Here is a 26,476-nt window from a genome sequence, read left to right as displayed (position 1 = left end):
TGTTTAAAATTACTGAGTCAATAACTAATTTATGTTTAAAAATTTTTTCTAACTAACAATTTTAAAAAGGTGAAAGTTTTTTAGTGGAATGATGGACTATAACACTTGTCTACCATGTATACGTTATAATTTCTCCACGGTTACCCAACTCATTTCAAACTACTGGTGGACAAAGGAGATGTATCCGCTTTTGAATGACTATTGAGCACAGTCACAGCGGCACGTGATACAATGCTACAAAAGGGATGCAACAATCAGCATTATGCTTTATTTGATGTTGTTTTTATTTTTTATAGTGAAATAAAAAAAAGAGAAATAATTGTATTTTTTTTAAATTTTTTTTAATAATTATACTCTTTATCATCAGAATAAGGTATTAATCGATTTTTTGTATAGGTAAAATTTGAAATTTGAACTTTAAATATTTTATTTAACTCTCATAAATTTGGTATTTGAACTTTAAATCTTTTATTTAACTCTCATAAATTTTATCAGTTAAAGAAAATAGAAACATATATATACGTATATGTATTTTTTTAATACAGTAGAAAAATGACTGTACTTATCGCGTGGTAGTACTTCCAAGAGCATTGTCGTTACTCGTAATACTTCGAGAGCAATGGTACTGTGCAACAATAATTCAGAGGGTTCAATAACAACAGTTAATGATAAGGAATGAGTGGGAGATAAATAAAGTGGTAGTGATGCTTAGGAAGCTGTAAAACTAAAATCTCACTGAAATTCTCTTCTTATTTCCTTCATGGCGAACGCTACCACCTCTCTCCCTCTATTTGAGAAAATCCCTCGTAAAAATACTATACAGAGAGGGTTTGCTATCATTATCTTCTTTCTTCTTTTTTTACTCCTTGTTTATCGTCTCTACTTCCTCAACCATTATGGTTTCACTTGGATCCTAGCCTTCCTATGCGAGTCATGGTTCACTTTCACTTGGGTTCTTGTCATCAGCACCAAATGGACTCTTGTGGACTACGACACCTATCCAGACCGCCTCTTGCAAAGGTATAAAATATCCTGTTGCCTACAATTCTCTAATCTTCAATCATGCTATGATTTTAATGATTACACTATCATTTTGCATTGCTTTTCCTTCATCGTAGTGAAATCTCTGATGTGTCATTTTTGCTATGAATTTTACTTGGTTTGAAGCACATATGAATGATTTTTTATGTTGCTCCTGACTTTTAATTTGTGATTTTTTCATGTAAGGGTACCCGAAGTTGAACTTCCCTCAGTCGACATGTTTGTCACAACCGCAGACCCAGTGCTGGAACCACCTATCATCACCGTGAACACTGTACTCTCTTTGTTGGCAGTTGATTACCCTTCCCACAAGCTAGCTTGCTATGTATCTGATGATGGCTGTTCTCCTCTCACCTATTACGCTCTTGTCGAGGCCTCAAAGTTTGCCAAGCTTTGGGTTCCATTTTGTAACAAGTACAATGTTCAAGTGAGAGCTCCTTTTAGATACTTTTCAGGTGATGATTCCACAACTGCCAGTGGCAGTGATACTTCAAGTAACTTTCAACAAGAGTGGAAACGGATGAAGGTAATTTAAAGGTGTAGTAGACTTGGATCTGAAGATTATTATCTTAAATCTAAAAAGTTGGAATATCTTAGAGAGCATATGTTGTCAATGGTATCTTAATACGATAAATCTAAGGACAACATTTTCTACAATTATTTACAATTATTGAGGTGAAATAGTGAATAGAGATGAGGAGGGAATTAGTTTTGTCTCTAATACAAGGGACAACAGATACAGAATGCCTTATCTTCTTGTTTGTTGACTTGTTTGTCTTTCATGTTTTGTAGGATGAGTATGAACAGCTTAGTGCAAAAATCGAGGATGCCGTCCAAAACCAAAACATCGCGCCATGTGATTTAACAGTTTTCTCCGAAATAGACCGAAAAAATCATCCAACCATACTCAAGGTACTCTTTTATAGTGTCGGCAGTTAGGCTTTCGTCCAGCGCGTGCATGCATATAGCATTAGGAAAAATTATAATATCCTCAAGTTATTTGTACACGGTTTTACTAAAAGATTTTTTCTATTTTAAAATATTGAGTTTGAAAAAAATTTTAAATAAAAATTACTCTCTCTGTCCTACTTTGTTTGTCCTCTATTTCATTTTGGAATGTCCCAAAATATTGTCCTGTTTCTAAAAATAAAAGTTATTAATTTACTCATGTTCCTATTATACCCCTAAGCCTCATTAAGAACAACTCCTTTTAAAAAAAGATGATAAATTTATTTAAGGGTAGTTTTATAAACTTATACATTTTTATAAGACAGACAAGATAATAAATGATGTTCCCTTAAAATATTTGACTTTTCAAACAGGACAAACAAAGTAGGATGGAGAGAGTAACTAACAACTCAATAATTTTAAATAGGTATGAGTCTTTTAGTGGAATAGTAGATAAGTGACGTGATTCACCATGAAAACGGTATAATCTCTCCAGCATTAGGCAGTATTCCGGATTAATATGCTATCATTTTAGGACACGTGTCATCTTTAGTGTAAAAAATGGAAAATGCTAGAAATACTAATGTTTTTATAAATTATTGATGCAGTGAGTAGTTATTAATAAATGAAAAAAGTAATATTAGTGATGAGTTCATATGAGAACCAATAAGAATTAGTCACAATAACAATTTATAAAAATATTATAAAATAGTTTGTGATTGTAATATTACTTGTAAAATAATATAAAAAATGTTAAAACCACGAACTATTTTACAATTTTTTTTACAAAGTGCCAATATAGTGTGTGATTATTCTTTTTATTTTATTTTATTTTATTTTTATAGATCTAGAGTGGTTATTTTTAGTTAGTGTTACATAAATTTGTTTTTATTGATATTTAGATATAAAACACCACTTAAATTTATCATCTTAGGCAACTCTATTGAGCTAGCCTTAAGATTTATATACACACTATAGGAGTGTAGTTTGCAATTTATCCTAAAAGTTTTAATGACTTTAGCATTTTCCAAAATTTAATGATAATAATCGGTTTAAAAAAAAGAAAGAAAAAAGAGTTAGTCTACAATTTTTCCCACCTCCAAAAGGGTCGATGAAATATTAGACTAATAAAAACTCAACTCAATTGAAAACGATAAGCACCTTGGGGAAAAAAAAATGTTGGCTTTAAATTTCGTTAATCAATATTATATATGGTAGATTGTCAATATTAGTTACCTAATCTTTTACATGGTCACACACTAGACAATTTCTATCTATTTCTTAACACCATCAAAAGTTGTAATAATGCATCATCTTATCTAATTAAGGTAAAGTAAACATCTTTTCTTAAGAATAATAAATTTTTATTTCTTTTTATTAAACCTTTGAATCAAGATATTTGATTCCCTATATAAAATTAAATTTAGTTTGCATAGTATTAATTCATCAAATTAAACTTTGTTTAGTTAGTGTTACATAAATTTATTTTATTGATATTTAAATATAAAACACCACTTAAATTTATCATCTTAGGCCCTAACTTTATCGAGCCAGCCCTAAGATGTATATACACACCATGTATATGTATATATACCCTTAAACGAAAATCCATGGTTAACTATGAATGAAAGTGCACAAACTCAAAGTGAATTCAAATTTACGTTAAGAATCACTAGTAAAATGGTAATGAAGCCTAGTATACCATCTAAAAGGCTTATTTTGGTTTTGTTATTGTAGGTTATATGGGAGAACAAGGAAGGTCTTTTAGATGGGTTGCCAGGTTTGGTCTATCTATCCAGAGAGAAGAGGCCAAATCATTCACATCATTATAAAGCGGGTGCTATGAACGTTTTAGTAAGATGTTTCTTACGCCAAAGAAATTTCAAAAACTCTTATATGATTTTTATAAAACCTAATAGCTTTGATATTTATTTAACTTCCATTTTATTGTTTTTATATTGTGAGTAGACCAGAGTCTCTGGGTTGATGACAAATGCCCCCTACATGCTAAATGTAGACTGCGATATGTATGCCAATAATCCAATGATTGTTCTTCATGCAATGTGCCTCCTACTTGGCTCGAATAGTGAAAAGGAAATAGCATTTGTTCAGTTCTCACCGGCTTTCTATGATGGATTAAAGGATGATCCTTATGGCAATCAATTTGTGGTTATGCTTGAAGTGAGTCAAATTTTCAAATCTTCACAAACAAGAGTCTTTTTCCTTCTCTCTCCTAACTACAAACAATGTAATTTGTACCATATATAGAATATAGATTATAGCGTGCTATATATGCACTAACGAAAAGTACTCACTAATTGGTTTGGTTTGGTATTGCTAGTATATGGCACCCGGATTTTCTGGACTGCAAGGATTCATCTATGGGGGAACAGGATGTTTTCATAGAAGAAAAGTTATATATGACTTACAGCTAGATAATATAGATTCGGTAAATGGTAAGAAAATAAATTTAAATTTTCATTTACCATTCCTCTACAAACAAAATAAATAGAAAATTTATTTTTAATAGTTTTATGTGAATTAATTTTATTGGTAACACTTGAAATGATAAGCATAAGGTTAGTAATGTAATTTTTTATTCCTTTTTTTTTTTTTTTTAATTTTTTATAGCATCATCAACTGTATATATATTTTAATACATTGGGTTTGGCAGAGGAAATACTAAAAAGAGTTGGGAGTTCAAAGGAGTTGATGAAATCAGTTGCTCATGCTTTGAAGGGAAAGACAAATTCACCAGATCATCTTTCAAACTCAATTGACACAGCATACCAAGTTGCCGGTTGTGGGTATGAGCATGGTACTAGCTGGGGTAGACAGGTTAGAGAATAAAATTAATGGTACTGACTACTACCAATGCGTTTACCAAAAAAAAAAAAAGATACTAACTATGCATTATATATTTACATTTTTATTTTATTTTATTTTTATATAAGACATAATATTGAAACCATTTATATTCATATCTAAAATTTCCCTCATTTTTAAATTCTAGTTATCACTATTAGAAACACCTGGAATTGGTAGTCCTCATTATATTAATGGATAGTTTTTATTATTATTTTATTATTTTTTAATTCTCTTTCTATTTTATGGTGGAATTAAATTAGTCAAAAATCTTGTAGTTTAGTGCCATTGCCTATTAGTATTTTATATAAACAGATTTAGAGTCGAATCCTCCACTCTCATTGTTGTAAACATTCAATTTTTTTTTTTTTGAAATCTTGTTTAACATGATATTATTCATACTTTTGTTAATTTTTTCTTTTGGTTGGGCCACTCTCATCATTATTATAATTTTTTCTAGCTGGGTTGGTTATATGGATCCACAGCAGAGGATATTCTCACTGGGCTAAGGATTCATAGTAAAGGTTGGAAGTCAGCTTTTCCAAGGCCCAACCCACAGGCCTTTTTAGGGTGTGCACCTTCTGGTGGGCCTGCCGCAATGACCCAACAGAAGAGGTGGGCTACCGGTCTGCTTGAAGTTCTCTTAAGCAAAGACTGTCCCATATTGGCCACCCTTTTTGCAAAGCTCCATTGGAGGCAGTGCTTGGCCTATCTATGGATCCTCACGTGGGGCCTACGCTCTATCCCAGAGTTATGCTACGCTATTCTGCCCGCGTATTGTATCATCACAAACTCCCATTTCTTGCCCAAGGTACCTTCCCATGCATTTTATTCTTTTTATGTACATTTAAGTAGTTTAAATCTTTTTTTTTTTTTTTTGCTAAACAAGTAGTTTAATATCTTATATCATGCATAATGATCATGTTCATCATATAGTAATAGAATACATGTGGAATAAGTCCAAATTTGACAAATCATATTGATGCTGTGACAATGAAAATATAAATCACTCATTTTTCATGTCATTAATAGAGGTCAATCAACTTGATACAGCTGTTTACATTATTGGAAGCTAAAACTGTGTTCATGCAGGTCCAAGAGCAAGCCTTTTATATAGCAATAGTTGTTTTTGTCATCCACCACCTTTACACTCTATCCGAGTACCTAAGAGCTGGCCTCTCAGTCCGAGCTTGGTGGAACAACCAGAGAATGGCGAGAATAACCACAATGACTGCATGGTTGTTTGGATTTCTAAGTGTCATTCTCAAACTCTTAAGAATATCCGAGACAGTCTTTGAAGTTACAAAGAAAGACAAATCCACTTCTAGTAATGGCGCTCATGATGTAGATGCCGGTAGGTTCACCTTTGACGAGTCCCCAATTTTTGTGCCAGGCACAACCATTTTAATGGTGCACTTGACTGCGCTCGTTGTGAGCTTGTTAAATCTGGAACCGCCAGCTCATGATGGGCTTGGTTCAGGGCTAGGCGAGGTCTTGTGTAGTGTGTGGTTGGTGCTATGCTTCTGGCCATTTTTGAAAGGACTATTTGGAAAAGGAAAGCATGGAATTCCCTTATCCACTATATGCAAGTCAGCTGCATTAGTGTTATTATTTCTACACTTGTGTAGAATGACTATAATGGGTTGAGACTTTGGTCATGAAATTATTTTGTTTTCTCACAGTGGGTTGAGACTTTGTCCTTGAAATTATAAACTCAAAATGGATTGAAACTTTAATTTAGAAAATCAAAAGCTGTACTGAGTTGTTAGTCATTGAAGTAGGTGATTTAGGGTATGTTCCTTCTTGATGAGGAAGGTATTTTTAAGGGTCAGTATAGATTTGTTCAATCCACTAAGCTGGAATAGGGATTAAGTTTTTATCCTTGGTTCATAGCTAGGTTCTGAATGGCCCTCCAAAGAATCGTGGTAATAATTTTCTCTTATACGTTCGTATCATAAAGCTCGATGTCCCATTTGATTTGTTTGTTGTTCATATGTACTCAAATCTAACAACTTGAGGTTAACTACCCGAAAATTTCTTCACCATTTTACTTTGACGGGATCTGAATGTATATTATGTGCTATCACGCATCATATGCCATCAATTAACACCAATGCCCTCAAAGTTACCTCGCAAAAGTAAGAGCATTGAGTATTATGTAGCAACTTTGATGCAATTTGAAGTAGCTATTTCAAATTTGAATTTGGTTGCTCTATTTTGATTCCCTCCTCTAAACCTTGAGTTCTGTAGGAGTATTTTTTCTTGTTAGTGCAAGTTTCTATTGGAAATAATGCAAAAAAAAATAAAAAAAATAAAAAAAATTTGTGATTTTGTAAACAACAACAAACATAACAAATTTTTTTTAATGTGTTAATAAATAAATAAAAATTAAAAATACTCACAGAATGGATAAAAACAGAATGATGTGTGAATAAATAAAAACAATTAAATATACTCATAAATTGGATGAAATAGAATAATTAATGCAAACCTAACATGGGATTGTGTTTGCGCAATTTCCTTAAGAAATAGTTCGTCCTTAAGATGTTGAAAATTATATTTTAGGAGAAGACATAATGCATAATAAAAAAAAAAAAAAAAAAAAAAAACTTTTGTGACTTTGTAAACATAAACAACAAATATTAAAATTAAATAATATTTAATTTGTTAATATATTAAAAAAATTAATAATCTAGCTCACATAATTGATGAAAATAGAATGATGTGTAAATAAATAAGAGCAATTAAGTATACTCATAGACATAGACGGATGAAAACATAATAATTAATTGATGCAAATCTAATCAAAGATAGTGTTTGTCATTATTTCCTTAAGACATATTTCGTCTATAATAAATTGTGTTTTGAGTCTCTTGTATGGGTGCTTGTTTTCTAATATACAATGGTCACAACACACATAAGAAGCACAATAATCTCCATGCACATTTAGGTGACTATATATATGTACAAAAATGAGAATGCACGAATAATTGAAATGAATTAGTGACACTATTTATACACGCACTTGGGACAAAATGGGTTTTTGCCATTTTTGGGCAAATTAATTAGTCTTTTACCCTTCTTCCCAAACTAAATAGGGAAATGCCACTCTTTTGAAAATCGAGTTTCTCAAAATCTAGTTAAAAAAAAAAAAAAAATTCTGGAGCCCTATAGTGACGTTTTAAGAACCTATAGTGACGTTTTATAACTTGATATCAAGGAAATCGAGTTATAGGTAATTTTATTGCTTATAACTCGATTTCATGGATATCAAGTTACAAAACGCTACTATAGGTCCTTATAAACGTCACTATAGGTCTTTGACAACGTCACTATAGGGCTTAAATCGATTTTGAAAAACTCGATTTTCAAAAGAGGGGCATTTTCCTATTTAGTTTGGAAAGAAGGGAAAAATGTTAATTAATTTGTCCAAAAAGGGCAGAAGCCCATTTTGTCCCACGCACTTGTACTAGTTTTAGAAGATTGAAAGTTACGTGTTTAGATTCCAAAACCCTACAATAGTTTCCTATCAATTTTAAATAATTAATAATAAATTGGATAGTTATTTTTTCAATATTTAAATACATCGTAATAATGGTTATGAGTATTGTAAGATTGAATTTAATCAACTATCTTGTTGGCTTTATTCCGTGCCAAATTTGCTTGTATTTCAGCAATTAGTAACCCTGTATTTAGGTGGGATTGTTGTAAGGGTAGTGAGTGAGATAGAGTATTGAAATGCTCAAGAGTGTGCAAGAAAACAGAGACTCGCGACTGGATCTCGCGGGTGACTCGCGACTACAAGCCGCTAGAAGATGCACACGTGCCAAGCATGCCAGAAGTTGAAGTGTCATGCTAGCTGGAGCACTACAGGACAAAATAGGACAACTGGCCATTCTGTTATCTCGCGGCTGGATCTCGCGACTCAGTCAAGCCGCGAGCCAGCCTTGTTTTGAAAAACCTGACTCTTCACATTCCATTCTCACCCCAGTATAAATACCCCTTATATCCACAAAAGAAAGAGAGCTTCCAGAGAGAATTTTGAGAGAGAAACCCTAGTGTTATACAAGATTGATTCATCCACAATCTTCACATAAAAGACTCTTCAAATTCCTCAACTCTCTTCCTCTCCATTGTTAACCCTTGAGAGGTCTTTTTACCAAAACTTTTTCTCACCATATCCATTACTCTGAGAGGACTGTTTGGTGTTCTGGGAAGCAGTTAGGAAGGAACCAATCTACATTGGTTGATGCTATGGTCAAGTAGCGGAATTCGGGAAGCTAGAAAAGAAATAGGTTCGGCGCAACCTCGTTGGAGCAAGAAGCTTGGGGGGCTTAGGTACGCTGCGTAAATTAGGCTTGTTACCGCTTGGAGGGCAGCGGAGAGGTTTTACGCTGAGGGTTTCGGTTTCCTCTTTGATAACACATCGTGTGTTGTCCTTGTGTTTGCATCTTCCTTCCCTTAATCTTTACCTTTTATTTTCTGCTGTGGATGTGATTTTAATTGGCTTAGATTGTTTACCAATTCTATTCATAGCTTTTGTTCATTTTCCGCACACTAGTTGTTTGTCATAAAACTTGAATTGGTTATTCCGTAATTGGGGGTCTAAACATTCAAAGGTGTTTTATATACTATTTAAACTTTCAAGCATAAAGCATCAAATGCATCAAAAATCAATTGTAAGAGGCAAAGAAAAGTAAGCGTACAATGTTGATAGTGGGTTGGACAAAGGAATCAAAGAGGTGGAAGGGTGATTCGACTATATATATATTGTTGTGTAGATAGAACCCTAAGACTCAAATCAATAACAGTAAATAAGCGAAAATTAAATAATAAGCACATACAAAGAACACAAGAATTTACGTGGTTTGGCAAACTGCCTACCTCCACGGTGACGATGGAGAAATTTCACTATAAAATAGGGAGATATAATAGTACACAAGAACACACTCAAGAAACCCAAATCCCAATACACCCTAACTTTCTCTCACCCATAAGACAAGAAAACTCTATTCTTCTTCTTATGCGGCTGCTACTAGGTTTTTAGGAATTGTCTCATTCTCTCTTTCCGTACAACCCAAACCTAATATATATATATATATATATATATATACACATACATATATATATATATATATATATATATGTCATAGGTCGGCCATACTAGAATGTATATTCCTAGTTGTATTCGGTTTAGAAGACCGAATTGGGCTTGGGTAATTCAAGCCACACGAGGCCCAACATCAACATATATATATATATATATATATATATATATATAAGAACACCAATATGCAAGTAGATAAATATGATTCTTATAATGAAGCACAAGTTCTCTAATTTTATACCATTCAAATTTGATATTATTCTAATTACTATCTTAAATTAAATTAATTTCTATCACTAAAATAAAAATAAAATTTTCAATATTTATGGTTTATACCTTTCATTTCAGTTTTAATTCCTATGTTAGCCATAAATGATAGATACTAGGCATTGTGTGTATATCGATCTGTGTAGGAAGGCTCATACAGCTATAGCAGGATTTAAGTAGGGGTATATGAATAACAATAATGTTGCTTTAATTACAACCGAATATATTAGTTTTTGTGGAATTTTTTTTTAATAAAATGGTGTTTCTAAGAGTTCTAAATAATTTTTTCCTCTTAGAAAAAAAAAAAAAAAATGCTCTGTGAATACAAGGAAGCTATAATATTTTATATTAGTCCCAATATATCGGCTTGAATGCATCAAATTAGATAACGCATTCAAAACCAAATGAACAGAGTCGTATCAAAAAGGCAAAAAAAAAAAAAAAAAAAAAAACAGAATCGTATCAAACAAAATAAACAGTGATTATATAAATATCTAGGCGTAATGCGCTTGCCTTCTACATGGGTTCTGCATGTCGGTGAGAGTATGTCAGGTACGGATGATACTCCTCGATTTCTCTTCCTCCTCTTTTGAACTGTTTTTTTTTTTTTTTTTTTTTTTCGACTATGTAGTATGTATTCTCTCCTCCATTTGTTCATGTTTCTTTTTATTTTATTTTATTTTTTTAAATGAATTTACTATTAACCAGTTCTAGTTGTCACTTGTGATAGAGCATCCAACAGAGGCTGCTTTTGGTGATAATACGTACCTACCCGCTAGACAAAAAGAAAGACTACACATAGAAACAGCCAAAAGCTTGAATTTTTTTATATTATTCAAAATCTTGACTGCACCAAACCAGACGCGTGTCAAACCATACATGATCTATACATTCTTTAGTAGATATGAATTTTAATAATTACTAGTAGCTAATTCGTGTGATGCACGAGATTGTTTTAAATCAAATGTTAACATGTTCAAATTTAAACATTTCTCTAATTTCAATTATTGAAAGCTAAATTGGCTCTAATATAAGATGAAACGTGTAATTATGATGAAACTATCAAAATATTACACATAAAATCATTAAAAATGAGATAAATACAATATTATGAAGTAATATATTACAATAATCATAATGTGCTATTACATTTGGTTTAATAAGTATTACAAAAGAACCAGTAAATAGAATAAATATATAATTATGCTTACATCTTCAAGCTTTTATCCAATACTTTTCAAAAATCTATTTCCTCCCTTTCTTAGGCTCTTCTCTTTTCTCAACTTCTTCAAGCTACTTAATTTTTCGCCAAATTAGTATCAAGTATAACACCAAATTATACCAATTCATCAAAGATTTACAATGTATAACCAAACACTCTTAATGTCAATAAATTTCATAATAACTCCACCCCAACTATTGAATGATTAAAAAAGTTCAATATGTCTATAATCTTCATGAAAATAAGTATTCCATTGGTTTTCGTCATGAAATTCAGAAATAAATAACAAAATAGATTATTCACACACAAAAACGTATTATCTTTTTGTGAAACATGTTTAAATTGTACTATATGGTTTTATTCAAACATTAAAAATACAAAAGTCCCAAATCTAGATATTTATGGCATTTGTTTCAAGTTTATGCCAAACCAAAACTAAAGGCATGCCTGAGTGCAGTTCACAAAGGCTGTGTGGCTTGGTAGTGTTGTAAAAATTTGTGCAGTCTTCCAAACAAACAAAAAAATCCAAAAGGGGAAAAAAAAAAGAGTCAAAATCTGTGTGGTCTTCCAAACTAAAAAAGAACCCTAAATAAATAAATAAGGATGCAGATAATATGTGAAAAGATGGGTATTTAATAATGAAAATTAAAAGGGTGTGAGTTAAAAGGGAAAAAACCTTGGGGGTGCCTACTATATTTGCCACTTATTTTTAAAAAGTCACAAATTCTGGCCAATAACAAATAAAAGTAGAAAACTTCTAAAAAATTCATTCCAGCATTGCACAATGTAGGGATGTGTGATTAAATAACGCATATATATTTGTATGCTTCAATAAGTTGCAAGGGCACCAAACAACAGTGATTTATGAACAACACACTTGGTTGCATTCTAGCAACAGTAGTAGCAGTAGTATTAGCAGTTGTAGCACTGACAAACTATAAGTACAATACACATTCACACACCAGACATTTAAAACATTAAACACAAGGCACTACAGATGACACAACAGCCCACATATTTGGTATGAAAAATGCATCTATATGGAGAAAATGTCATTTGATAATTTACCTCTTTTTAACTTCCAAACTGTGCATTGGAAGATGGAAATTAGGTAATACTGTTGCTTGTGGAGACCTCCACTTTGCGTTCCTACCTCATAGCAACAGAGAAAATGAAATTAGCAAAATTAGCAAAACATAGTTTTTGGCAAGAAGACTTCGCCCCTTTCTCAAGTTTCATGCCAGCACTTGTTAGCATTAGAGTTCAGCAAAGGGACAGCCCTCCATACAAATATAAATCAATCTATAAAGATCAATTATATGTCTAAAAGACTAAGTAAAAAAGTATCAAACCAAGAGAAATTAATTGCAAAAATATTTGCAATATATCAAATGTACATAAGACTATGCAGCTGAGCAGAAATTGTATTTCATTTGATTCTCAAAACAAAACCTTAACACAGCGGTCATTCTAGCTCCCCAACCACCCCCCCCCCAAACCCAGAAAAATAGGCAGTTGAAGGCTCAGTTGTAGCAGGAGTCATAGCAGGAGTCACAGAGAGTCAAATTTCTCAGATTTCCCCAGCACAATTTCAATCTAAATTTAGGGGAATAGAAAGTCAAAAACCAAAAAGAAAGAGATCAGAAATAATCATAATTTTTAAAAGAAAATTCAACAAACTGAACCAAGATACCCAAATGCACACCACCCTTTCCCCCAAAGAAAAAGAAAAACCAACTTGGCCTTTTGAACACCATGACCCTTGTTCTCGTCTTTCATGCCAACAGTAGATGTCAAAACTTTTGTTCAATTCCGTAAACAAAAATCATCACTATTATCATGTACATGGAATGATTATCAGCATTGGGACAATAGGATTCTTACTTTTCGCAGTAGCCTGTCCATTGTTCTTCAAAAATCTCAGAGATTGTGACAATTGTAGTAATTGCTGTAATGAAATAAAATATGTGAAGAATCTTAGCAAGTATGATAATTCTTAACCCAAAAAAGAACATAGAAAATTGAAATATATAATCAACCCATAGTTGATTATATATAGCACAAGAAAATTAGATTCAATTAAATTTTCTGTTTTCTTTCTTTTCCCTCAATTATTCAACAAATGGAAAAGAAAAGAAAAGAAAAAAAAAAAAAACAAACAAACAAACACAAACGGACTTACAGTCATTGGAACTTGGGTTGTTGCTCTCCCCCACTCCACCCTCTACCCAAAAGAGAAGTCCAAAAAAATGCTACCAAATTGGGGTCCCTATTTTAGGACTATGTTAAATTTAAAGGTTTCTCTAAAAGAAACCACAATCTGGGTTGGGATTTTTACTTAGAAGACTCTAATTGCGGTTTTAACAACCTTCGGACTTCGTTATGGAGACAAACAACTATGGTAGATTATCAAACCTAGGGTTCGAAAATCTCAAAAAATAAGAAATAGAAGAAGAAGAAGAAGAAGAAAACGAACCCTAATTTTCTGAAACAAAGTTCTAATTCAACCATCTGATGCAATCTACCTAGTATTGATGGCTGTAGTCAGTGCTCAAAGGTGGAGATCGGTCCTTGTGAGTAGCACCATGGAAAGATTAGTGATGCTTTCTTTCTATTTCGAACCTGACAGTGTGGGGATGGCTTCTTGGCGAGATTGATTTTTAGTGTTAGGTTTTGGGGAAGGAGAGGGTAGAGAAATAGAGAAGAGAGAGGAACGGCAGGGGTCTGCCATCTGCGCTTTGGAGAAAAAAGAAGGTTGGTTTTGTATTTATCGGGTTTCGGAAATTTTTTTTTTTTTTTTTTTTGGTTTCAGAAAAGTTTTTTTTTTAATATATATATATATATATATATATTATTTTTTTTTTAGAAAAAAAAAATTGTGCTGACGTGGAAATTGTGGGAGCGGCTGAGGCTTCGGTTTTATATATATATATAGATGATAGTGAATATATTAATACTAACCACTAATCCGTTCAATGCATTAAAAAAAACTTTAGAAACTTTAGAAAATATGAATTAATAATTATAATAATTAATAATATACATTCATTATGATTTAATAAAACTATTATCCTATCATTTAAAAAAAATATGATGTGACAAGATTTATAGAGAATTTAAATTTAATAAAAAATATTTTTGTATGTGAAATTATATATTTTATCATTTAAAGAAAATATAATGTAACAAGGTTTAAATATAAAATAAAATTTAAACATAAAAATTATATTAAAATAATAATATATAAAATTGTGAAGTATCAAAAAGTTATGATACATAATATGTTTCGCTTTTGCTTTCATATAGCTGCATGTGTTCATTTAAATATTGAAAATAAGTTGGGGAGGACCAACATTCCGAGAAATTATAAAATCCACATGGTGGACAAGTGATGTGGTCCACCATTTCACTAAAAGCCTTCCATCTGTTTAAAATTATTAGTTCGAATTTTTTTTTAAACAGAAATTAATTACTGACTCAGCAATTTTAAACAATTGAAAGTTTTTTAGTAGAACTAGTCGCTAACCCGTGCGATGCACGGGCTAGTTAAATAAAAAGATAATTAATCAACCACATGGTAAAAAAAAAATTAAAAATTAAAAAAACCAATAAGAGACTAATTTGTTCATCAAGTAATCAATCTAAGTAGCATCATAGCTCATGTACAAAACTATTAATCTATTGTCAAAGGGTCAAATGACAATGTGGAAAACATTTCATAAATAACTTATTGATAACAGGTATATAGAGAGGGGACTTTCATAAATCATCAATGGAATTGGAGTCAACATCTCATTGCAAATGGAATGTAGCTCTATATTAAAACTAAGAGTAAAGTTTCAATCATTCTCTTTCTATAAAACATTATCGAAACTATATGTAGTTTACCTTGGTTTCAAATAGAAATTACTTGAAGAAACAACTATATCTATGTCCTCAGCACCATACATTTCCATCACATATTGCTGTGTCAAGCACGCCAACACGGTGAAGAAACAGTTACCAATACATGCTCTCACCAATCATAGAAGTTGGAATGCCAAATTGTGACGATGCAGAAGATACCATTGCCATACCATAAAAAAGATTCTCTCTTTCGTCTTATTCAACTTCAATTCCATTACTCTTTCCACAAAATTGTAAAAAATGAAATGAAAAAGCATGAAGTAAACTTTGACATCATAGCCACCAAGAATGTTGTCTTTGCTAAAAATTGAGGGATGAGGGTTCACACCCATCACAACTTGGCAACAAAATTCACTCCTCTACTTCAAGTTCATAATTTCTGTAAAAGCCATAAAATGTTAAATACTATCCCAAGTTTCACTATTGCAACTGAAACCTTCATGACTGCCTGTTTTATATGCTTACAATTAATCATTAAATAGGAAGATAAATACTTGATAGATCTCATTTACCTACTTTGCCAAGTGCAAACATCTTCCAAATCACTTTTTTTTTTTTTTGATTTTCTATTATTATTATATGGTAACATCTTCTAAATTACCTATGACATGGGTGTGATGATTTAAAAAAAAAAGAAAAGAAAAAAAAACATGAATTGGTAAACCTCAATCCTATCTATGTCTATAACCTTGAGATTTTGGAAACCTGACTGAGCCAAGTCTTTTAGTAGCTCACAGCCCAATCCATCAGCCCCTACTACTAACACTTTTGCATATTTTGCAAGATCCTCACTCAAGTCTCAACTACCACCAATTAAGACAAAAACCTTAAAAGTTTTAACATATTTGAATAAGGATTAAACCAAGAAGATTGAAGCTGAAAATTGATAAGAAAGAGCAGTACCACATGGGGGTACCTTGTTTGCCGATTAAGTCCATGAAATAAAAGAAAAAGAACTGAACCCATAAAAGTTGAACGAAAAATAAAGACCCAGATATTATAAACTAAAGAAAATAAAAATTACTTTAAGAAAGTGAGTGAATTTGAAGGAAAATTTAAAAGAAACATTGCCATCACATAACCAAGTATATGCTTTGAAGAGCATCCCAAAAAATAAAAACCGATACCTGAAAGGCCAGAGACAACCTTCATGGCCTCCTACTTTGATCTATAATCATATAATCTTTTACAGAGGCTATTTGAGACTTAAAGATTCCATTTGTGGCACTGTGAGATGATAGCCTACCCTAATAAATAAAAATAGAATTGGTAAAGCAAATAATACCTTCATAGATTTCATCCCATCCAATGTAGTAATGATGTCCATTTTTCTTTTCAAATCCAAGGCTTTTCTTCTCTAAAGATTTCATTGCATCTTCCATCTCTCCAACTTCTCTTTTATGGTTATTGTCGCTGCTGCCTAATGAATTAAAAGAATAATCAAAATATTTAGTCAAAAACCATGTTATATGTACAAAATATTGCAAGACTTTTATTTTTATTTATTTTATTTTACCTCATCCTCTTCACACAGGTTCAAAATTTTTGGTAACACCAGACTCAACAATATAGTTGAAATTTTGTGGGTCAGTCTTGATGGTAAGCTCAGCAAAGCATCTGTACATTTGAAGTAGAATCAGAACCTTTGAATACCTAAATAATTGTCACCAATAACATCTACTTATGGGGAGCATCATGCATGCTTGACCCCTCAAAAGCCTCTAGGTTGAAGACAAGTGAGTAGTACTTGTCTAGCACCTTCCTCTTTCCCATCCTTCAATTATTAAAACCAAGAAAATTTTCAAAATCCAACACCTAATTGTAATGTGTAAGACACAAATAAATACTAAATCATAAGAAACAATTTGTTAGTAATCTCCATCATTTAATCAAACAAAACACATCCACTCAGCTTATTTTTACCAGTCAGCATCTGATACCAAATACCCCCCCCCCTTTTATTTTACAGAGGAAAGAGTTCAGTCAACATCCGATACCAAATACCCCCTTTTTTTTACAGAGAAAAGAGTGCAATAGTGATACACATTGTGATTTCTTAGAATGAGCCAACAATTATGAGCAATCACATGATAACAAAGTCAATGTTTGGTACCTGTTTAGTCATATAACATACAAACGAATAAAAGAATTGAAAGTCAAAGATTTCAAGTTTATCATATCTCCTCTTAGATTCAATGTGACTGCTTTGGTTCTCATTAAAATTATAAAATATGCAGATTGAAGTGGCTTTTCATTCTTCTTCTTATAGTCATGCTCCAGTTCCTCCTAACACATAGACACCTAATAATTAAATAAAACATATATAAAAAATATGCCAGAGTTCCAAAGATTGGTCATTTGGTTGCATTCAGATAAAAAAATAACAATAATAATGGAAAAGAGAAGAACAAACAATCTGTGCAAGAGTATAAAACTAAAAGAGAAGAAAAAGAATCTGTCCAATACCAGAACAATCTCATATACATAATATTCAACTCCATGCTTCATCTGGTTGTGCCCTCTAATACAACAATCTCTTCATCAGTATTAGAGGGCACCGGTTTGACAGTAGTGAAGGGCCTCCCATAGATCTCTCTCTCTCCAACTCTCTTTGCACAATAAAAAAAAAAAAAAGGAAATCAAAATTAAATAGCTGAAAACAAAATTGGAACAGAAAATTAACAACAAAAAGCTTGCATTTCTTCTCAGCGTCAAAACAAAGGTCATATACTTGTATTCATAAAAAGCAAGGACTTGATTAATTTTGACCCTTTTTTCAAGTAGAGAAACCCCCCGATAGGATTAAAATCAAAAGCACAAACAGGAAGGAGGAAAACAAAAATCAGATAATAAGTCCTAGATTAAAACCCAAATTGCCCAACAAAAACAACGAAATTTCCCATTTTTTAATCAAATGAAAGCAAACCCAGATTATAAATCAATCAGGACTACCCAAATTTTGATCGCATAAACACAATAAACCTAAAAACCCTAGAATATGAAACTAAGATCAAAAACCAAAAAACAGAAGGCAAATAATAGAAAGATTCAGAGAGAGAGAGAGAGAGAGAGTAGAAACATTGTGGATTTGAAATTTACTCCACTACCTTCTTGTCTAATAACCCAGATATCAAGCCAGATAAATAAAAATAAAAAACAAAATAGAATAGAACAGAACATGAAACTGAAACTTACCGACAACTGTGTGGAACTAGAAGATGGAGGGAGATCGGTCTAACAGTAGTGAAGAGGCCTCCCTCTGGTTTCTCTCTCCAACACTCTTTGCATCGTATCAGATTTTTTTGTGTTTCACGGTCACAAAAGCTCTCTATTCTTTATATATATATATCTCTCTCTCTCTCTCTCTCTCTCTCTCTCTCTCTCTCTCTCTCTCTTAGTCGTTTTTTATGTAATATAGAGAAGCAGAGCATCCGGTTTATATTATTATTATTATTATTTTAATATTGTGCTGACGTGAAAAATTGTAGAAGCTTCAAAAGTTTCGGTTTTATATAAATATATAGATGACGGACAAGTGACGGACAAGTGACAAACTCTATAATTTCTCCAACATTCCCGACTAGATATTTGGAATTTGTAATAATTGTGTCAGGAAATTTTTTTCATTAATATATTGACTATGTAGTATGTATTCTCTTGTTCATATATAAAAAAAATAATAATAAATAAAGTAGTATGTATTCTCTCCTCCATTTGTTCATGTTTTTTTTTTTTTAAATGAACTTACTATTAACCAGTTCTAGTTGTCACTTGTGATAGAGCATCCAGCAGAGGCTGCTTTTGGTGATAATACGTACCTACCCGCTAGACAAAAAGAAAGACTCCACATAGAAACAGTCGAAAGCTTGAATTTTTTTATATTAGAGTGCGTTTGTTTTGGGGGGAAAATAATTTCAGGAAATCATTTTCCCCCAAACCCGCATGTTTGGCTATCACGGAAAATGATATTTTCCGGAAAATGACTTCCGGTTGACCAATATTTTCACCTTTGACTCGGAAATGATTTTCCACCCTCATTTTCACTTCAAATCATTTCCGGAAAGAGAGAGAGAGAGAGAGAGAGAGAGAGAGAGAGAAGAGAGAGCCCAGATCGCGCCGCTCGTCCGACAATCGCACCGCGTCAACGAGCGGCGCGATCGACGATCGCGATCGATGAGATCGCGCGGTGCGATTGTCGATTGAGCGGTGCGATCGACGATCGCGATCGACGAGCGCGCTCGTCTCTCGTCGATTGACGAGCGCGCCCGTCTCTCGTCGATTGATGAGCGCGCTTGTCGGACGATCGCATCGCTCGTCGATCGACGAGCGGCGCGATCGACGAGCGGTGCGCGTCCGACGAGCGGCACTATCGCGATTGTCGATCGCGCCGCTCGTCGAACGATCACACCGACCTCGCCTCCGATCGATGTCGCCTTCACCGCGTGATCTCATCTTCTCCTCCGCCGCGCGATCTCAATTTGACCGGATTTGATGAATTTTTTTGCTGGGTTTTGTTTCTTTTGTGAATGAGTGTGGAATTGATTCATTTTCTTTTGCTGCGTTTTGTTTCTTTTGCCGGATTTGATGCATTTTCTGTAAAAATGTTTGAATGAACCAAACACTAAAATTAATTTTCCGTAAAACGAATTTTGTGACAGCCAAACACATGAAAACGTTTTCCTTTCCGGAAAATAGCATTTCCGGAAAATGGAATATTTTCCAGAAATGCTTTTACACGAACCAAACACAGCCTTATTCAAAATCTTGACTGCACCAAACCAGATGCGTGTCAAACCATACATGATCTATACATTCTTTAATAGATAGGGATAATTACACATAACCCACCTGTGGTTTGGGTGAAAATCACTTTGCCTACCCGTGGTTTGAAAAGTATCACTTAACCCACCTGAGGTGTGTTTCCGTCACTCTCCGTAACCCACCTCGGTCTCTGCCGTTACAAAAACACATTTTAACCCCAGAACAGAACATAACGCGAATCAAAACCCCCAAAACTCAAACACTTTTCGAGAGAGAGACCCAAGGTGCAATCAGGCTTGTTCTTCGTGGTTTGGAGCATGTGGAGAGGGAGAAAACACTTGTTTTGCATCATCGAACCTAGGCAAGGTATGTGTGATTGTTTTTCATCTGCATTTGGGTTCTTGATGTCATTTTTTTATGGTGACCCACCCACGTAGTTAGGTTTTGCTGTTCATCTGCACAATAAAATTTTTTTTGTATGTTAAATTAGCATTTTGCTATTTATGTGTAGAATCGCTTAGGATATGCATTTTGCTATGGTTGTTTCTATAATGCATATACCTGAAGGAATCAAGTTTATTTGTCAATGATTGCACTTGTTTGTGAAGTGTGGGTAGTGTGGTCCCTATGAATTTGTTGGGAATCTGGTTTTGCATGTGCTTTATGTGGTCCTTTGTCCGTGTGTTGTTGTCAATTTGTTGGCTTGTTGTCTCTTTTGGCATCTTGTCACTTTCTGCATGTCAGTGTGTGTAAACAAAATACTTATTTTAATTGCAGATGGTTGACTTCACATTTGACCTTGAAATTCATGTTGGGGGATGTTTTGTGGAGGAGCCAACCATACAATATGTGGGTGGGTCTGTACGTTTACTGACAGAGATTGACCCTGACAAGTTGAGTTACTTTGAAATTCGGGATTTATGCCATCTAGTTGGTGCTCCTAAGGAACACAGTAGATATAAGTATTTAATTCCTGATGGTGATCTACAGCATGATTTAAGAGACATAAAAACAGATACAGATGTCGTAAACATGACTAACCTTCATAAGGCATGGTATGCTGAAAAAATCATAATCTATACTGACATAGATGTGGAGCCATTGGCAGTTGAGTATCCTGATGCAGGGGGAGTGGCAGATGGTGGTGTAGGTGGTGATGGAGGGGGAGTGGCAAATGGTGTAGGTGGTCATGCAGGTGGTGATGTAAGTGGTGATGCAGCAAGGGTTGAAATAGAATTGGATAGTGATGATGATGAAGATGATGAGAATGATGATGAGAATAATGATGAGAGTGATGATAAAGAGGATGTTGAGGATGTTGACATTGATGCAAGAGATGAAGAACAGAATGTTGAAGGAGATGATGATGATGATGATGATGATTGGCTAAATGAAGGCCTAGAGGGGGATGGCTTTGGTGATGATGTATTTGCTGCTTAAAACTCAGCTCCATAAGGTTCTGCTCCCAATACAAACCCAGAATCAAGCAATGCACCCCACACAGCCCCAGAATCAAGCAATGCACGCCACACAGCCCCAGAATCAAGCAATGCACCCCACACAGACCCTGAGTGGGCTGAGCCAGCCCTTGAGGATGACCTGGTAAGCATGGATGGGTCTGATGATGAGCAGGTACCTGAGCAAGTAGAGTTTAATGCTAAGAGTGACATAAGAAATGTTGTACTGAAGAAGGAGATGAAGTTCCCTAATGCAAAGGTGTTCGGAGCTGCTTTGAGGGAGTATGCAATCAAAAAACCTATTGACATCAAATTCAAGCTTAATGAGAAGACCAAGATATCAGTTCACTGCAAGAATGGGTGTGGGTGGAGATGTTATGCATCTCAAATAAGTGGAGAGCTAACATTTCAAATTAAGACCTTGACTGATGACTGTACTTGTCCTAAGTCTTTCAAAAACAGTCAAGCAACATCAGCTTATGTTGCTAAGAGGTTCATTGAGGATTTTAGCAAAAATCCAAATTGGGAGGTGAGTGGTGTACACAACCATGTGATGCAAAATTTACCTGTTGACCTAAGTGTAAACCAAGTGTATAGGTCAAAGAGAAAGGCAAAGGATTTGATAAATGGAGATGAGCAACTGCAATATGGTGTCCTTAGGGACTATGCACAAATGATAACCACTGTAGACAAGGGGAGTAGGGTTATATTGCAGACAGAAATGGCTGAGGAGACTTCCCAGCCAAAATTTAAGAGGATGTATGTTAGGTTCAATGCTCAGAAGGTAGGATTTTTAGGTGGATGCAGGCCATTTATAGGTTTAGATGGTTGTCACATAAAGCACAGATTTGGTGGGCAAATCTTATCTGCCACTGCCAAGGATGCAAATGACAACATTTTTCCAGTAGCCATGGCTGTTGTGGAACAAGAAACCAGGGAGTCTTGGATATGGTTTTTGGAAATTTTTGCTGATGATATAGGGAGGCCAGAGGAGCTTCAGTTGGTCTTCATTTCTGATAGGCAAAAGGTATGCAAGTTTTGTTTTGTTCAGTTACACTTGAATAGTTGACTTTGTTTGCTGAACTAACTTGTTTTGTTTGTTTGTTTGCTTGCTTATTTACAGGGGCTTATACCTGCAATAGAGACACTATTCCCTACCGTGGAGCATAGATACTGTGTGAAACACATCTACAACAATTTCAAAGTTGATCACAAGGGATTGGAGCTGAAGGATGCATTGTGGAGGTGTGCTGCTGCCACAACAGTAAGGGAGTTTGAGAGATGCATGCAGTACATAAGGGATTTGGATGAAAAGGCATATGAGTATCTTGCAAACATTGCACCTGCACAGTGGACAAGGTCACACTTCACTCCTAGGGCCTTAACAGATTGTTTGGTAAATAATTTGAGTGAGTCTTTTAATGCAATGATATTGAAGTCTAGGGACAAGCCTATCTTGGCAATGTTGGAGTGGATTAGGGTTAGACTTATGACTAGACTTTACACAAAAAGGGAAGGGATACAGAAGTATGCTGGAAAGTTGTGTCCAAGCATACAAGATAGGTTGGAGAAATTGAAGGTTGAAAGTAAGGCATTTAGTGCTACCCCAGCTGGTAGTTTCCTTTATGAGGTAGGCAGTCAGTATGAGAGGCATGTAGTTGATTTGGTGAAGAAGACATGTAGCTGTAGGTCTTGGGATTTAAATGGCATTCCCTGCAAACATGCCATAACAGCCATTTATACAAACATTGAGACACCAGAAGACTATACCCACCCATGCTACTTCAAAGAAACTTACATGGAGATATACAAGGAGGTACTTCCTCCCATGCCTGGCCAGTCAGAATGGGCTGAGACTGGACAGCCTGCTCCCCTGGCACCTCACATATACAAACCACCAGGCAGACCACCCAAGCAAAGAAAGAGGGCTTCTGATGAGCCTAGGAACCCTTACAAAGCAAGTAGACAGAACAGACCTGTAAGATGTGGGAAATGCAAAAAGGAAGGGCATAACTCAAGAGGGTGCAAGGCTGGCATCACTGGGGAGACACCATGGCAGAGGAGACAGAGACTTCAAAGAGAAAAAGCTGTAAGTAAATGGCAAAAAACACTGTATTGAATAGACACTGTATTGAACTTACAGACCTACAAAAAAATAAAAAAACTGGGTTTTTAAACTTACAATACACACTGTATTGAAACTGGGTTTTGTTGCAGGCAAGGGAAGGGGTGCCTGCACCTAGATCTGCACCTCAGCCACCATCCCAGCAGCCTACCCAGACCTACAACATGATGTCTGCCACTCAGCCTTCATCCTCACAGCAAGGAAATCAACCTAGGCCATCTCACAAGAGAGCAGGATGGTTCTCTTCCTCACAAACAGAGTTTCACACACCTAGGGAGACCTGGGATACCTTACCAAGTTCTTCACAGGTAACTTAGTCCTGGATGGTTGTGTAGCTTGGGATATTTTTTAACAAGTGGATCTATTTTTTATTTTGTAGCCTTCACATGCAAGTGGGAGCACTGGTGGTGTGAGGACTAGAGGACAGCTTGCTGCACAAAGGCCACCAAAAATGAATCCAGTGGGTGGAAAGAGGAAAGAGTAAAGGCAAGAAATGAATGAAGTTAGTGGGTACGCATGCCAGCATTGGGAGTAAAGCTAGTGGGAACATGTGGGCCTTTTTGGTTTTTTTTTTTTTGTGAAGACCACTGTTGGCCTTTTGTAATTATCAATTAGTGTAAAAAATAGTCACTGCTGGCCTTGGAATGTGCTTTTTTGTAATTACTAATTAGTGTAAAAAACAATCACTGCTGGCCTTGGAATGTGCTTTTTTGTAATTAAGGTACAATACACTCCAGGTTGTTATATGGAAGTTGTGATATTACAGTTTGTATGGAACAATATTTGTCCAAACTAGATTATATGGAAGTTTATTTATTGCTACTACAAATTGTGTCCAAGTATATTTTTCTAATAGAGTGTATGGAAGTTTTTATTGTGGAATGGTTGTTATGGTATGCACAACCAAATTATATGGAAGTTTATTTATTGCTACTACAAATTGTGTCCAAGTATATTTTTCTAATAGAGTGTATGGAAGTTTTTATTGTGGAATGGTTGTTATGGTATGCACAGCCAAATTATATGGAAGTTTATTTATTGCTACTACAAATTGTGTCCAAGTATATTTTTCTAATATAGTGTATGGAAGTTTTTATTGTGGAATGGTTGTTATGGTATGCACAGCCAAATTGATAATTGACCATTACTTCTTCCATTGAATGGTTGTTATGATATGCACAAAATACTCAATAATTGACCAATTCTTCATTCATTGACACATCAAAACATTACATCAGTAGGCTAGTGCTATTACAATGCAAATTCATTCACCATTACCATAACTATCTCTACTAACCAATTAACTACTTCAGGGGCAACAATCTAGGTCTCTTCACTCCAGAGAACTCAATTGAGCCAAAACACAAAAACATAACAATAACAAAAAAGATCCATGACAAAATGCATGCAGACTTCCACATTCTTTGCTTCTCTTCAGCAAGAATGACTTTTTCCTTAGCTTTTGCACAGACAGCTTGAGCCTTTCTCTCCCTCTCCTTAGCTTTGGCTTCCTCTTCAAGAGTCTTTTTTGCCATTTGCCTAGCTTCTTCTGCCGTTTTCAGAGCTGTCTTTTCCCTCTCATTTGCAAGTTGGAGAGCAATCTGAAGCCTAGACATCTTCTCTAGAGCCAAAGGTGCAGTTTCATTCCCACGAGGACAGGTTGGGTTATCAATCCAAACAAAGAAAGGACACTTAGGACCAACCTTATAACGGCTACAACCCAAGAACCTCCTCCCAAAATTGTGCAAACTCAAACTTGTTCTCAAAACACAAGTCTGCTCATTGCACATATGTCCACATGAACCCGAGAAATTACCACTTGATGAAGACATCTCAACATAACACGATTCCTGGGAAGTACAAATTTAGACTTTCACACAGTAAGTTCACACTTGAACAAAATCTGAAACCCTAAATCAGGAACAGACCCAAATGCAGATGAACAGCAGTCACACATACCTTGCCTAGGTTCGATGATGCAAAACAAGTGTTTTCTCCCTCTCCACACGCTCCAAACCACGAAGAACAAGCTGATCGCACCCCAGGTCTCTCTCTCGAAAAGTGTTTGAGTTTGGGGGTTTTGATTCGCGTTATGTTCTGTTTTGGGGTTAAAAGGTGTTTTTGTAACGGCAAAGACCGAGGTGGGTTACGGAGAGTGACGGAAACACACCTCAGGTGGGTTAAGTGATACTTTTCAAACCACGGGTAGGCAAAGTGATTTTCGCTCAAACCACAGGTGGGTTATGTGTAATTATCCCTAATAGATATGAATTTTTTTTTTTTTTTTGAGAAGTAATAGATATGAATTTTAATAATTATGATAGTGAATATATTAATACTAACCACTAATCCGTTCAATGCATTAAAAAAAAAACTTTAGAAAATATTATTTTTATCTTTTAATTAATTTTAAATATGAATTAATAATTATAATAATTAATAATATACATTCATTATGATTTAATAAAATTATTATCAGGGACAGAGTCAGAACTTTGAGTTGGGGGATGCGGTTTTACTATTGGTTGTGTGCAGTGATTTCAACCTTTGATTCTGCTACTTTTGTAGGTAAGAACAAAATTATTTTTGTTTAGAATTTTCTAAAGGGCAGGGTTATTTATTTTGGATAAAATTAGTTAATTGAGCTTAATTTTGTTTTAAGTTTTACTAGTAATTTTTGTTGCTGTGCTTTATTATTATTATTATTATTATTTTTGGGCTTGTATATTTTGTTTTAGATATTAGATCTATAAATTTTTTTTATGGTCACTAAAATG

The 26,476-nt window shown here is 34.3% G+C and overlaps 2 protein-coding genes across 3 annotated transcripts; both read left to right on the top strand.

Moving 5' to 3' along the window:
* Positions 1-639: 639 nt before the first annotated feature.
* On the top strand, positions 640-6,796 carry LOC115956001 (cellulose synthase-like protein H1). Of its 2 annotated transcripts, none has more exons than XM_031074440.1 (9): positions 640-1,020; positions 1,228-1,567; positions 1,834-1,953; positions 3,727-3,843; positions 3,958-4,170; positions 4,331-4,424; positions 4,664-4,827; positions 5,315-5,665; positions 5,947-6,796. In XM_031074440.1, exons 1-9 carry the CDS (start codon positions 761-763, stop codon positions 6,499-6,501), a joined length of 2,214 nt encoding a protein of 737 aa, XP_030930300.1. In that variant the 5' UTR covers positions 640-760; the 3' UTR covers positions 6,502-6,796. The 2 variants fall into 2 exon arrangements, with proteins under 2 accessions (XP_030930300.1, XP_030930299.1); XM_031074439.1 differs by having other exon boundaries at positions 641-1,020; positions 4,331-4,445.
* Positions 6,797-21,725: 14,929 nt separating this feature from the next.
* LOC115956738 lies at positions 21,726-24,178 on the top strand. Its single transcript, XM_031075038.1, has 3 exons — positions 21,726-22,601; positions 22,698-23,663; positions 23,792-24,178. The coding sequence occupies exons 1-3, from the start codon at positions 21,726-21,728 to the stop codon at positions 24,014-24,016; spliced, it is 2,067 nt and encodes a 688-aa protein (XP_030930898.1). The 3' UTR covers positions 24,017-24,178.
* The last annotated feature ends 2,298 nt before the right edge of the window (positions 24,179-26,476 follow it).

The sequence above is a fragment of the Quercus lobata genome, chromosome 8 (assembly GCF_001633185.2).
Source record: "Quercus lobata isolate SW786 chromosome 8, ValleyOak3.0 Primary Assembly, whole genome shotgun sequence".
NCBI lineage: Eukaryota > Viridiplantae > Streptophyta > Magnoliopsida > Fagales > Fagaceae > Quercus > Quercus lobata.
This window is presented reverse-complemented; position numbering and strand designations above follow the sequence as displayed.

What these genes read in the sequence shown, in the direction of transcription:
- LOC115956001 (XM_031074439.1), top strand. Translation starts at nt 761, where the DNA reads ATGGCGAACGCTACCACCTCTCTCCCTCTATTTGAGAAAATCCCTCGT. An exon ending in TAATATAGATTCGGTAAATG is followed by an intron (nt 4,446 to 4,663) that starts GTAAGAAAATAA and finishes TGGGTTTGGCAG; the next exon opens with AGGAAATACTAAAAAGAGTT. An exon ending in ACTCCCATTTCTTGCCCAAG is followed by an intron (nt 5,666 to 5,946) that starts GTACCTTCCCAT and finishes GTGTTCATGCAG; the next exon opens with GTCCAAGAGCAAGCCTTTTA.
- LOC115956738 (XM_031075038.1), top strand. Translation starts at nt 21,726, where the DNA reads ATGGATGGGTCTGATGATGAGCAGGTACCTGAGCAAGTAGAGTTTAAT. An exon ending in TCATTTCTGATAGGCAAAAG is followed by an intron (nt 22,602 to 22,697) that starts GTATGCAAGTTT and finishes GCTTATTTACAG; the next exon opens with GGGCTTATACCTGCAATAGA. An exon ending in GACTTCAAAGAGAAAAAGCT is followed by an intron (nt 23,664 to 23,791) that starts GTAAGTAAATGG and finishes GTTTTGTTGCAG; the next exon opens with GCAAGGGAAGGGGTGCCTGC.